We start from the raw sequence: 13,598 nt of genomic DNA, 5'->3' as shown, positions 1-13,598 counted from the left end.
CTCAGGTCATGATCCCAGGGTCCTGGGACTGAGCCCCGCATCAGGCTCCCTACTCAGGTTGGAACCTGCTTCTCCCTCTCCCACTCCCTCTGCTCATGTTCCCTCTTTGGCTGTGTGTCTGTCAAATAAATAAATAAAATCTTAAAAAAAAAAAAGCTTGTATTTTCCTAAGTGATGGAAATGATAGGAGCATCTTATACAGAGCCCCCAAATCCCTTCAAATTTCCTGGGTGATGCTTTTTTTTTTTTTTTTTTTAAAGTAGGCTCCTCACCCAATATGGGGCTCCATCTCACCCAGAGATCAAGAGTCACATGTTCTACTGAATGATCCAGCCAGGCGCTCTGGAAACACCTTTTTTCTTTTTCTTTTTTTTAAAGATTTTATTTATTTATTTGACAGAGATCACAAGTAGGCCTAGAGAGAGAGAGAGGAGGAAGCAGGCTCTCCGCCGAACAGAGAGCCCAATTTGGGGCTCGATCCCAGGAGCCTGGGATCATGACCCAAGCCAAAGGCAGAGGCTTTAACCCACTGAGCCACCCAGGCACCCCAAGGAAACACCTTTTTCCTAATGAGGAGACTCCTGGATAGCTTCAGGATAAGGGCTGGTCACCAGGGAAACCAAGCCATGATTAAAGTCTGGAACATTCAGCCCCAAGCCCATTTTCTGGGGAGGGCAGAGAGGCTAGAGATCAAGTTAATAATGGGTCATGTCTATGTCATGATGCTTCCATAAAAATTCCTGAAGTACAATATAGGGAAAGCTTCTAGACTTAATGGCCGTGAACACAGCCATGTGCCAGGAGGGTGGCACGCCCCAACATGACAGGGACAGAGGCCCCTGAACTCAGGACCCTTCTGGACTCATCCTCTAGTTGTTCATCTGTATCCTTCATCATACAGTAAACTGGCAAATGTTAGTTAGTATTTCCCGGAGTTCTGTGGGCTACTCCAGGAAACTGAGACCAAGGATAGGGTCATGGGATGAATCAAGAGCCCAAGGGATAAAGGGGCACCTGGGTGGATTAGCTGATTGAATGTCTGACTCTTGGTTTCAGCTCAGGTCATGATCTCAGGGTTGTGAGATCGAGCCCTGCATTGGGCTCTGCACTCAGCAGGGAGTCTGTTTGGGATTCTTTCTCTCCCTTGACAGCCCCCTCCAACTTCTCTCAAATCATAAATAAATAAATCTTTAAAAAAAGAGCCAAAGGCGGTAAAAAGAGTATCCACATTTGGCTTAGAGTCTAGGTGCATAAGCAAGGTGAGGGCTTCCACACATAGGTAGAAGGGTGGGATGTATGGTGAGGGTATCCACACAGAGTAGCAGTCTATGTTGGTGATTAGAGCCCAAGGAGGGGAGGAGGGTGTCCACTGAATGGGGGTGGCAGAGAATCAGACCAGATAAAGAAGGCATCCAGATGGAGGAGCAACCTGTAGTTGGGCATGAGAGCCCAAGAGAAGTGAAAGGGGCACCCAGATGGGTGCCCCCAGCACAGTGAGGAAAAACCCTACCTCACCGGAATGTTATCAGGATTAAATGGATAATATGTGTAAAGTATGTGAGCCCAGAGTAAGCACAATCCAAGCATTTGCTATTAATGTACTTAAGGGGCCTGGCATCATACCAAACAGAGTATCTGACAAATGGCTGTTTACTCTATGATTACACAGATGTATTATGCCCTAAATACCTCATTTTTATACAACAACTAGTGTCTGGAAGATAAGCAAAATTATTTCTAAAAATTTACTTCCCTCCAACCACTTAGTAACACCTACCTCCCTTTCATAACTCCATTTTTCCACCCAGACATCCAAATTGGCTCTTTCTTGTTCAGCTTTGGTTAACTTTTTCTTTTACATGTCTTTAAACTTTCTATTCCCTTTAATCCTAACTTCTTCAAGATCTTTAAATTCACATATTAGCACAAAACCCATCATCTCCATGGAAACACCACTTGAAACACCTACACTGGTATGAAGAGCTTAAACAGACTCAATGAATCTATAGCTCCCTCCCCATATCGGTACCTACTGCATAGCTTGACGGAGGTCTCATTTGTTTCCTACCTGTCCTTGTTTGGGTGCATGCATGTACACCCCTATGTAGAGTCCCATGGAAGGAGAGTAAGCAAGTCGTAGTTTATGTCCAGTCCCAGCAGCGAGCCGAAGGTCTTTAAATGTGGGAACATACTCCAGCATGTCAGCTGCCATCAGGCACATCTGGTCCTGCCCAAGATGAATCAACAAGTACATGTCAAAGAAAATCCAAGCTAGAAAAACAAACTCCTTCCCTTTCAAAAGGAGGTACATCCATTACATCTACCACTCTTTCTCTTTTATCTGCTGAAGGACACAACAGGTTTTTTGTTTTGTTTCGTTTTGTTTTTTTTAAAGACTGAGATGAAAATATCTATTCAGTCTGATAAATAAAGCCATCAACTGTTTTATGAATCTTAAAAACTACTTTATTGGGCAAACCATTCGGGACCCCTCTCTCTCTAGAGAGCTTCTTTTTCTTACCTTTTTGTTCTCACCTTCACTTAATAAACTTTCACTTCACATTTAAAAAAAAACAATAAACAAAACTATCTTATCAACCTGTATTTAAAAAACACATTTGAGGGGGCGCCTGGGTGGCTCAGTGGGGTAAGGCCTCTGCCTTCAGTGCCGGTCGTGATCCCAGGGTCCTGGGATCGAGCCCCACATACAGCTCTCTGCTCAGCGGGGAGCCTGCTTCTCTCTCTCTCTCTCTGCCTGCCTCTCTGCCTACTTGTGATCTGTCTGTCAAATAAATAAATAAAATCTTAAAAAAAAAACCACACATTTAATCCTTTTTTATTTTTATTTTTTTTAAAGATTTTATTTATTTGACAGACGGAGATCACAAGCAGGCAGAGAGGCAGGCAGAGAGAGAGAGAGGGAAGCAGGCTCCCCAGCGAGCAGAGAGCCCGATATGGGGCTCGATCCCAGGACTCTGAGACCATGACCTGAGCGGAAGGCAGAGGCTTTGACCCACTGAGCCACCCAGGTGCCCCATGATCCTTTTTTAAAAACATTTTTTCCTCTTAAGTGAAGAGCATTCTCTGCACTATTTTAATTCTGTAGGATTCATAATTTATTATTATTATTATTTATTTTTATTATTATTTTTTAAAGATTTTATTTATTTATTTGACAGACAGAGATCACAAGTAGGTAGAGAGGCAGGCAGAGAGAGAGGGGGAAGCAGGCTCCCCGCAGAGCAGAGAGCCCGATGCGGGGCTCGATCCCAGGACTCTGGGATCATGACCTGAGCCGAAGGCAGAGGCTTTAACCCACTGAGCCACCCAGGCGCCCCTAGGATTCATAATTTAAAAGAGAGAGAGCTATATATATACATAGAAATGTGTGAAAAATAAAGCTAAATGGAACTCAGTCTAGAAATGGCCTGTGATTTCCAAACTAAGTGATCTTAATGATCTTTGAGAGAAACAGCAAAATTGCTTTCAATTTTCTTACAATTCACAGTCCTATTTTAATTTATAGTAACTATAAATGTAGCACTTACCTTGTAAGACCACATTCGTAGTTTATGATCCTGGCACAGAGCAAAGATGAAGGCATCGTGCTCAACGCAATGAACAGCAAGAGCGAAGGGACGATCGGAAAGCCCCTGGTCACCTCTAAAAACATAAGGCCCAATTTTGGGGTTTCAGTGTTATAAATACTGGATTAGAATTTGTAATTAAAAAGATAAAACAAAGCTATAAATGTACCCTCTTAAAAGAAGGAGCCAAGAATTTATATACTGGTATAAGATAATTGTATTTTCCAGTGATTTACAATCAATCACTATGATACATTTTAAGGCTCTACATAAGACAGGAATAGAGTTCTAATCATCAAAAATTTCCCACTTCTAGTATTCTATAAAATCAGATTTGGTAAGTCAGGGAAGAGCACTGAATGGAATATTGTGAGAATATTTACAGAAAATCATGTTCTGCAATCAAGGTGTCCAAGATATGGCTCTCCTCTGATAGAATGTGATGTTTTACAGACTCTTCTCCTTTTCAGTATAATGCTTATCTGCTTTAGAGTAAGACTGGAATTACTAATAGGTGCTGACCAGTGCAAGAATTACATTCTTGGGCCCTCTGATTTACCCACTAGACACCACTTACCTGATGGCTGTTGGCATCCAGCCTATAAGCAGTCGTTGCATTACTGAACTTTGTTTCAGCTCCACAACTGACACCGTCCCTATGAGATTGAGAACAGACCAATGAGATCCAAGGCACCTCTGGATCAGACTCAGAGAAACCCAACAACAAGGATGCAGCCATGAATAAGGTCCTTATAACCGGTGACAGGTTTCTACATTTCTATACGAAGAAGTTTTAGGATGCAGCCTATCCAGATACATACCACTTAAAATACTTGGAATCATTCTTGGATCAATAAAAATGGTACTAACACATTCCTAGGGAAAATTTCTGCCATTTACCAATAGTAACCCTATTGGTGCTCAGAACATTCATTCTTTCCAAAACAATCACTGGTTTCCTTTCGCATGGGAGGCACAGTTCCAGATGCTGAAGATGTAACAGTAAACAAAATATAAAAAAATACCTGTCCTCATGGAATTTATATTCCACAGGGAGAAGGGCAGAAGCTGAAACATTAAACTATATTAAGCAGAATGGTAATAGGTGAAAACAGAAAGGGTACAGTGAATGCTGTGTTGGGGGTGGTGCATGTGTACATGCAGTTTTGAAAAGGGTAGTCAGGGAAGGCCTCACACTGATGGATCATTGAGTAAAGACCCAGAGGAGTTGAGGGAATGAGCCAAGTTAGTGGCTGGAGAAAGACTATCTCAGGCAAAAGCCTTGACGTGGGAGTGTGCCCAGTATGTTCAAGGAACTTCAAGAAGGCAGGAGACTGGTGCATAGAAGTGAAGGGGATTGGGTGGGGAAGAAGCTGAGGTTAGAGAAGCAGCAGGGGGTCACTGTAAGATACTGTAAGGACTATGGGTTTATTCAGAATCATCTGAAGAACAAACCCTCATCGGAGGGCTTTGAGCAATGGAGTGACATGGTTCTACTGAGGTTTTAAATGTTACAGTCTGTCCTAGAAGTCTCTGTAGAGAGGTTAAGGAGAGCTCTGAGAGGTACTTAGGAAGCTAATGCAATAATCCAGGCAAGAGACAATGGTGACTTGGAGGAGGTTATCAGCAGCTGAACTTCCTTGCATCGATTAATTTATTTTAATTATAGAACCTTAACCTGAAGGTAGATAAGCAGTCAACACCTCTCTACTATAGACCTTAGAATAGGCTATCTTGTAGTCATCTGTCTTCCCACACTCCAAAAAGGTTTACAATTCCTCATCCACTGTATAAAATCTTACTTTCTCAGGAAAAAGAAAAAAACAGTAAAAGCATTACAGACTCCTTAGGCAAGCAACACTGAATGATCATTTCAGGGGGAGTAGAGAAACAGTTCATGCCATGGATGATGGGTATAGACTTCTAAGGTTTTAGTGCCAACATTCCTTGTTTAAAGTTAAATCCAAGTTCGGTTCCCATTCTTACCAGGTATGTCATAAGGAGGTAGTTTAAGAACAAAGATTCCCCCAGAAGCAGATGGTAGAGCAAACAGAGCCTCCCCATCATTGCTAAGCCAGGCTGCTGAGGTGGTAGAATTAGGGGAGAGTCCAGGTACAGCTGGAATTAATTGAGAGTTGCAAGGATCCCTGAAATCAACTTTTCCAATGTCAGTAAATATGGACTGCATCTGACTTTCAATTACCAACTCCTGTGGAGTAATGAAAAAGAAACACCTGTTAAATCAAAATAAGCTGAATTTTGCTCAGTTCCTTTCAATTGCTATAAAACCTTTTTTTTTTTTTTTTAAAGATTTTATTTATTTGAGAGAGAGAGAGCGAGCCGCGAGAGAGGGAGGAGCGAGCTCGTAAGCTCTAGCAGGAGCAGGGGGAGGGGCAGAGGGAAACAGAGAAGCAGACTCAGACTCCCCAGTGAGGGAGAAGCCTGAGGCAGGGCTTAATCCCAGGATCCCGAGATCAGGACCTGAGCCAAAGTCAGATGCTTAATCGACTGAACCTCCCTGGTGCCCCTACAAAAGTCTTTAAAGTAAAAATGACAGATCCTAAAAGGAAAGCGATTTTTTTAGATAAAAATTATTTCTTCAACTTAAAAATATGTCTGATCATTTTAAATAGTAACTATCAAAGTACGCTTGGTGAGAGGTAACAAATCCCATTTTCCTTCAATTTCTAAAGGACACTGCTCCAACATTAAATTTCTGATAGCTAAGGTAGTCTGAGAAGTAAGGGATATTACCCTTAACCAACTTACACTCCTATACATCCGGGAAGGGTGTGGTAAAAGTAATCTGTGCACTGTTTGATTGGTTAATATCAAGATTATCACATGATTCTGAGTCTCAGAGACATGAACCCCTCCAGGTAAGACGATGCAATTTTGGAATTTGAGGCGAACTGTATTATTCAACAGATTTACGTCCAGTGACTCTTCCACCAGCTCCAATGTATCTCCAGAGGTCTTCCTATTAAAAAAGAAACATTTGTTTACAAAGTTTATGCTTTTCTTTCTAATTGACTCTTGCTTTGAAATATAGGGGAATAGTTTCCAAGTGAATTTTCCCAATTTGAAGGATTTGGGTAAACAAATTTAGATCAATTTTACAATCCAAACCATCACAATATGTTCATTTATAAAATACAGCACAATATAAAATTCAAATCTTATTATATGATTCTCTGTTCAATGGAGGCATTTCCAAACTCGATGACCCGTTAATTTAGAACAATGATATTCAACACAATTGAGCTCCACTATAAAGACAATTCACACCACATCCCCCATTACTTGCAGTGGAATGTGGCCTCCACTATTAGTACCACAGCATCATACTATAGTGACCTTAATAAATGTGACTATTTCCCCTTTTGTGACTAGCTCCTGCTAGGCGGGATGCAGGGCAGACTTCTTCAGGCGCATCTCTGCCATATGGTAGCCTTGGATCATAGAAAACACCATGCTGGGAAAGCCCTAACTTCTCATCATCCGTTTACCATACCGCCTGCATCTGCCCCCAAAGAGCAAGTCTCCTTCCAGTAATTCAAGGGCAATCTCTAACTTTCCCAAGTATATCCCTCCTGCGTCCATCTCTCCTTCTTCCAAAGCCTTCTCTCCACATTCAGAGATACTCTTCCCTGGCCTCTCTCTTTCCGTCACCCTGTTCCTGCCTTCATCTGGCCATTCCAATTTCTCCTTTCCCCTTCAGGGCCGCATCTTGTTTATTTCCTCACCTCCCTCATACTCTTCAACCTGCCCTCTTCTCACCAAGGTCGCCACACCAATTCCAATCAATGGATTCCTCAGTTCTGCTCTTATACTTGACTTCTTTGCAGCATCCCACACACTTGACCATGTTGTCCTGAAAAGTCTTTCTTGACTTCTATGATACCATCCTCTTCTGGTTTTATTCCCCCATCTCTAGGTACTCCTTCTCTTCTTTGACCAGGTGCCTACTTTTTATTTCTCAAACCCTAATCCTGGGTTATCTTACCTGCTCACTGTACACATTCTCTTGAAGCACATCTTATCCACTCCCAAAGTTGTATGTGCCATGTGAATTTTTCTTTCTTTTTTTTTTTTGAAGATTTTATTTATTTATTTGACAGAGAGAGAGATCACAAGTAGGCAGAGAGGCAGGCAGAGAGAGACAGGGAAGCAGGCTCCCTGCTGAGCAGAGAGCCCCATGCGGGCCTCGATCCCAGGATCCTGAGACCATGACCTGAGCTGAAGGCAGAGGCTTAACCCACTGAGCCACCCAGGTGCCCCGCCATGTGAATTCTGATGATTTCCTAGGGTTCCCTTCTGGTAACTCATGGTATGTCATCAGCACAAGTTTCTGGATCTTCAACCTCATATCTGAACAACTGCTTCACCTTCCTGCCTTATGGTTAAAGCTGGGTCCTGGATCTTGCCTGAGCCCCTGGAGCCGTGTCTAATGGTAGTAAGCTTTCTCTACCACACTCCCTTTAGGGGGGCCTCAAGGTCAGGCACATTTGTCTTGCTTGCTCCCCACTGCCATTCTGGGTCATTGTTCCTCCCTCTCTGCCCAAACCACTCAGCTTTCAAGTCTGTGCAACTAGAAACCACCTGTGACCCTTGCCCACTGCAGTTCCCTATAGACCTCTTTCATTCCTTGAAGCCTAGCTCCTGCTCACTCTCTCCCATACTTCCACTGCCATATCTTTACTTTTTCAAATATCCCACTTTCTTCAATTCCCCTCCTTTAGTGATTGCCCTCGACTGCAAATAAATACACTGGTATATTTCTCCCACACCCTGGCGTTGTCTTCCTGCTACCATTTGATTCCTCTGCTTCTCTCATAGTAATACTCCTTAAGAGACCTGTTCTGTTCCCACAATTCCTGTCCTCTTCTTCTCTCCAGAGCTCAGCCACTTCGGGTGTTTGTACCACAATAGGAGCAGTTTCCCACAAGGTCACCAATGATCTCCACCGTTCAAAGGTCTATTTTCACTTCTCTGACTTACATGCAGTATTTAACAGTTTCTCATTCTTCTCCTTGAAATATTTCCGTTAGTTTCTGGGATACCACTCTCTTTTTCCTTCAACTCTTTACTTCCCTAGCTATTCCTTCCCAGTCTCCTTATCTTCCTAAATATTGTAGTGCCCCAGTGGTTAGTCCTCAGACCTCTTTCTCTCATCCTCACAAGTTTTCAACAGAGGGCTCTTCTAGCCTACTCCCTAAGGACATTTAACAGTTACGTGGAGATATTTTTGCTTGTCACAACTGGGAGGGGGATGCTATTGGTCTGAAGTGGGTAGAGACCAGGGATGCTGCTCAATATCCTACAATGTATAGGACAGCCCCCCACAACGAAGACTTTTCTGGCCCCAAATGCCAATAGAGCAGGTGATCTCATTCAGTGTAACAGCTTTAAATGGCATCTAATGCCAGCAATTCCCAAATCTGTAGCTTCAGCCCAAACTTTCCAATGGACTGGCTACTGCTTTAACACTTCCATTTGGATATCTAACAGGGATTTCAAATGAAAACTGTCCAAAACAGAATGCCTAGACTCGCAAACCTGAAAAACACCTGGTCACCTGCACTCTTTTCCAACTCAATTATTGGCATCTCTGTAACTTCCAGTTGCTCAAGGCAAAAATCTTGAGGTCACCCTTGACTCTTCTCTTCCTGTATACTCTAATCTGATCTGGTAGTAATTCTATCAAACTCATCTTTTTTCTTTCTAAAGATTTTATTTATTTGTTTGAGAGAGAGAGCATGCATGTGCACGAAAGCCAGGTGAGGGGCAGGGGAGAAGCAGGCTCTCTGCTGAGCAGGGAGCCCAACTTGGAGCTCTATCCCAGGACCCCAACGAGGGGCTTGATCCTGGGGCCCTGGGATCATGATCTGAGCCAAAGGCAGATGCTTAACCAACTGAGCCACCCAGGTGCCCCCTAACAAAGTCTTCTTTAAAACATATCCACAATCAGAATATTTCTCACTGCCTCTACTAATACCTCCCTGGTCTAAGCTGCCATCATCTCTTGTCTGGAATGTGGCACCAACCTCCTAATCGGTCTCCCTGCTCCCAAACTTTCCCGGCCATATGCTGTTCTCACCACAGCAGCCATAGCAATCCGCTAAAAACACAACTTAGATCATGTCATTCCTCCACTTAAAACTCTTCAATGGCTTCTTGCCATCTAACTCTGTAAAAGTCAAAGCCTTAAAATCACCAACAAAACCCTGATTTGACTCTTGGCTACTTTATTATAATCTATCCTTTGATCACTCAGGGGCAGACTCCCGCTGGCCCCTTGCCATTCTTTAACATAACAAACAAGCTCCTGTCTCAAGGTTCTTTGCATTTTGGTTCCTTTTTCTTGGAAGGTTCTACCTGAAAATCTTATTCCCCAGATTACTTCCTCTGCTCAAATGCCAATTTATCACTGGGTCTTTCCCAAATAAAAGATCAACTCCTGCAGGCATCCCCCTTCCCTTCCATCCCTGTTTTCTATTCCACTTATCACTGCACAAACTTACTTATTTTGGGGGATTCCTCTTGTTTACTGACTATCTGCCTCCTCGAGGGCAGGGAATTTGTTTTGTTCCCTACTGTATTCTCAGTCCCTAAACACTGACTAGAACATATTAGGCACTAAAAAGTATTTTTTTTTTTTTTAAGATTTATTTATTTGAGAGACAGAGAGAGAGAAAGAGCATGAGAGGGGAGAAAGTCCGAGGGAGAAGCAGACTCCCTGTGGAGCCGGGAGCCCGATGTGGGATTCAATCCTGGGACTCCAGGATCATAACCAGAGCTGAAAGCAGCTGTTTTTTTTTTTTGTTTTTTTTTTTTTTTTTAAAGATTTTATTTATTTACTTGACAGAGAGAGATCACAAGCAGGCAGAGAGGCCGGCAGAGAGAGAGGAGGAAGCAGGCTCCCTGCTGAGCAGAGAGCCCGAGGCGGGGCTCGATCCCAGGACTCTGAGATCATGACCTGAGCTGAAGGCAGAGGCTTAACCCACTGAACCACCCAGGCACCCCTGAAAGCAGCTGTTTAATCAACTGAGCCAACCAGGCGCCCTAAAAAGTATTTCTTAAATGAGATTTGTATGTCTAACTAAGTCTCTCTTCTGAGCCTTGGACCTATAAATTTCAATGCCTACGTGACATTTCTGAAGGGCTGCTATAATGGATACTTCAAATTTAATATATCTGAAATAATTATTCACATCTCTCCAAAATCCATCTTCTGTCTTCTGTATATTAATGAAATGCAACCCTACCACTCAATATCTTGTTAGTGATACCAGAAACCAGAGAACTGTCTTTGCTCCCTCCATTTCCCTTCCCATCTTTTACCCCACGTTCAGTCTATCACCAAGCCCTAGTAAAGCTACCTTCTAAATGCATCTTAAATCCATCTATTTCTCCTTTCCTAACTACTCCCACAATTGAACCACCAGCATCTCTTACTCGGTAAGAGCAAGAACAAAATCTTTTTTTGTATAATATCTATCTAATCCAAATTCATTTTCCATGAAATTTGGTTTATGCTAGTAAAGAGTTAGTAACTCTTTTTTTTTTTTTTTAAAGATTTTATTTATTTATTTGACAGACAGAGATCACTAGTAGGCAGAGAGGCAGGCAGAGAGAGAGAAGGAAGCAGGCTCCCCGCTGAGCAGAGAGCCCTGATGTGGGGCTCCATCCTAGGACCCTGAGATTATGACCTGAGCCGAAGACAGAGGTTTTAACCCACTCAGCCACCCAGGCGCCCCAAGAGTTAGTAACTCTTTAAGACCCTTCAATGATTATTCAGTGTACTTGGGGAAAAAAAATCCAAAGTCCTTAGGAAGGATCTGAGTTCTGCTTACCACCCCTGCCATCCCCCAGGCTCAGCATCTCTCACATCACTTTCCATTTCACCCACTGCACTTAAACCACACAGACTTCCAGTCAGTTCCTCAAATCTGCCCAGGTCTTTCTTCTTCTTCTTCTTTTTTTTTTTTTTAAAGATTTTATTTATTTATTTGACAGAGATCACAAGTAGGCAGAAAGGCAGGCAGAGAGAGAGGAAGAAGCAGGCTCCCTGCGGAGCAGAGAGCCCGATGTGGGACTCGATCCCAGGACTCTGAGATCATGACCTGAGCCGAAGGCAGCGGCTTAACCCACTGAGCCACCCAGGCGCCCCTGCCCAGGTCTTTCTATCTCACAGATTTTGCATATAGTGATCCTATATGCAGACCGCTCTCTCTCCAACCACCTGCCTCAGCAACTTTTCATCCTACAGATCTCGGATTAAATGTGATATCAGTGAAGACCTTCCCTGTCCCACCAATAACACTGGTCCTCTCATAAACCTCTCACAGCCCCTATACTTTTCCTCTGAGCCAAGTATGAAAACTTTATGTTTATACACCTATGTTGTGGTCCCTTTCGTGATTTTTTTCCTTCATAAAATTGACCCATGAAAGATGGCTCCATATCTATTGTCAGACAGCTACAACATCTTCCATGATGGAAAGAGTGGTTGTTTTTGTTCACCACTTCATCTCTAGTAAACTCGGCAGAGTGCCTGACATGAAGAAGCTCAAATGTATTCCAAGAATGGAAGAAGCTGTAAAACACAATGAGAACACATTGAGTTCAAGTTTAAAACTCGTCTTGGGGGCTTTATCCCATAAGCTTCATTTCCTCTGTTTTTAGTGCTACCTGGAAGGGCACCTCTCCTAGAACTTTGTGTCTCCTTAATTTTCTCCCGATTCAGAAATCAAGAGAAAACAGTGTTTCTTTTTTCCTGACTGTCCATTACTGCCTTAGAGAAGGACAATCTGGCCAAGAGCCGCGAAAATTCAAGCCAAACAATCCGACCTCCCAGGGGGGTTCGGCGAACACAGCACTTACCAATGAATGAACCTGTTTCTGGTGACGGAGAACAACTTGCCACTTTCCATATAGTAGAAGCCTCCCGCGCTCTCACCGTATTTCACGGCTCCAGCCAAGGCATTTGCAGTCCCTGCAAAAGGAGAGTGGTCAGCCTGCATACCTGGTTCTCTCGGGATGACAGAGACTGAGGGCGCTGAGAAAGCAGAGGGTGACAACTGACAATCCACATGAAGAGAAAGGGAAGAAAGCAGGACGAAGTAGGACACTACGGAAGCTATGATCTCAAGGCTACAGGCATGTGGACTAAAGGAGTATGAACCCGGGGTCAGAGATTTAAGGACCCATGAGAGGAGCCCGAGGGGAAGGATCGGATCGCGTCTTCCTTGGCTGCTGTCGTACCGATGCCGGAAACTGTGAATTCCCGAAAGTGTCTCGGCCTCTCGCGCTCAGCACCGCTGAGCTCCACGAAGCTCCGTTCCAGGGCTCCCGCCGCCGCCATCTTCCCGCCGCCGCCGCAAGGCCCGACGGGACGCGAGCTAGGCCGGGCGGCCATCGTCACTTCCGGGGGCGGGGCGGATGGAGTTGTGGACTGGTGAGGAAGCCTGCGGGGAAGGAGGGGTACAATTGACTCTTCGTTGCGAGGCTTCCAGTCAGTTGGTTGGAGAACGAGAGTGGACAGGGAGGAAGCCAGAAGACAAAGGGGCAAGGGGAACCGACTCTGCTTGCGGGAACTTTAGCCTGGCCAGCTGGGACATCCCCTCAGGGGGCGGTACCCTTTTCCCGGCGTCCTCCGGGCTGGGGGCGGGGCCAGGTTTGTTTCCATTTTGAAAACCCGGGCGCGGGCGGCGGGGTTGAGCTTCCCCGGAGGGGCGAGGTCCGGAGAGTCCCGGTGGCCGAGCGCCCTCTACCGGGTTCCGAGTTCGCGGTCACCATTCTCTGCGTCGGGGTGGCGGTCTGTACGTTGACTGGTCTCCTTTTTGGCCTTCAGCGACACGTGGGATGGGGAGAGGGCGAGTACTGGGGAGAGGAGATCTTTTGTGTTGGAATCTTTTAGAGAGACTGAATTCGTGCATTCTGGAGTTCTGATACGCAGTGCGTTCAGTAAAACGTTGATGCAACACGCTGTGGTTATCTAAATGCTGA

The 13,598-nt window shown here is 44.3% G+C and overlaps 1 protein-coding gene across 1 annotated transcript; it reads right to left on the bottom strand.

Annotated features, from left to right (window-relative positions):
• Positions 1 to 6,212: 6,212 nt before the first annotated feature.
• LOC111149638 (nuclear pore complex protein Nup160-like) lies at positions 6,213 to 13,008 on the bottom strand. The gene is made up of 3 exons (XM_022506827.1): positions 12,855 to 13,008; positions 12,474 to 12,585; positions 6,213 to 6,567 (listed from the first exon to the last, which is right to left on the bottom strand). The coding sequence occupies exons 1-3, from the start codon at positions 13,006 to 13,008 to the stop codon at positions 6,213 to 6,215; spliced, it is 621 nt and encodes a 206-aa protein (XP_022362535.1).
• Between the last annotated feature and the right edge of the window lie 590 nt (positions 13,009 to 13,598).

Source organism: Enhydra lutris, unplaced genomic scaffold (genome assembly GCF_002288905.1).
Source record: "Enhydra lutris kenyoni isolate GAN:26980312 unplaced genomic scaffold, ASM228890v2 scaffoldscaffold22, whole genome shotgun sequence".
Taxonomy (NCBI): domain Eukaryota; kingdom Metazoa; phylum Chordata; class Mammalia; order Carnivora; family Mustelidae; genus Enhydra; species Enhydra lutris.
Note: the sequence above shows the minus strand (reverse complement) of the source record. Positions and strands in the feature narration are given on the sequence as shown.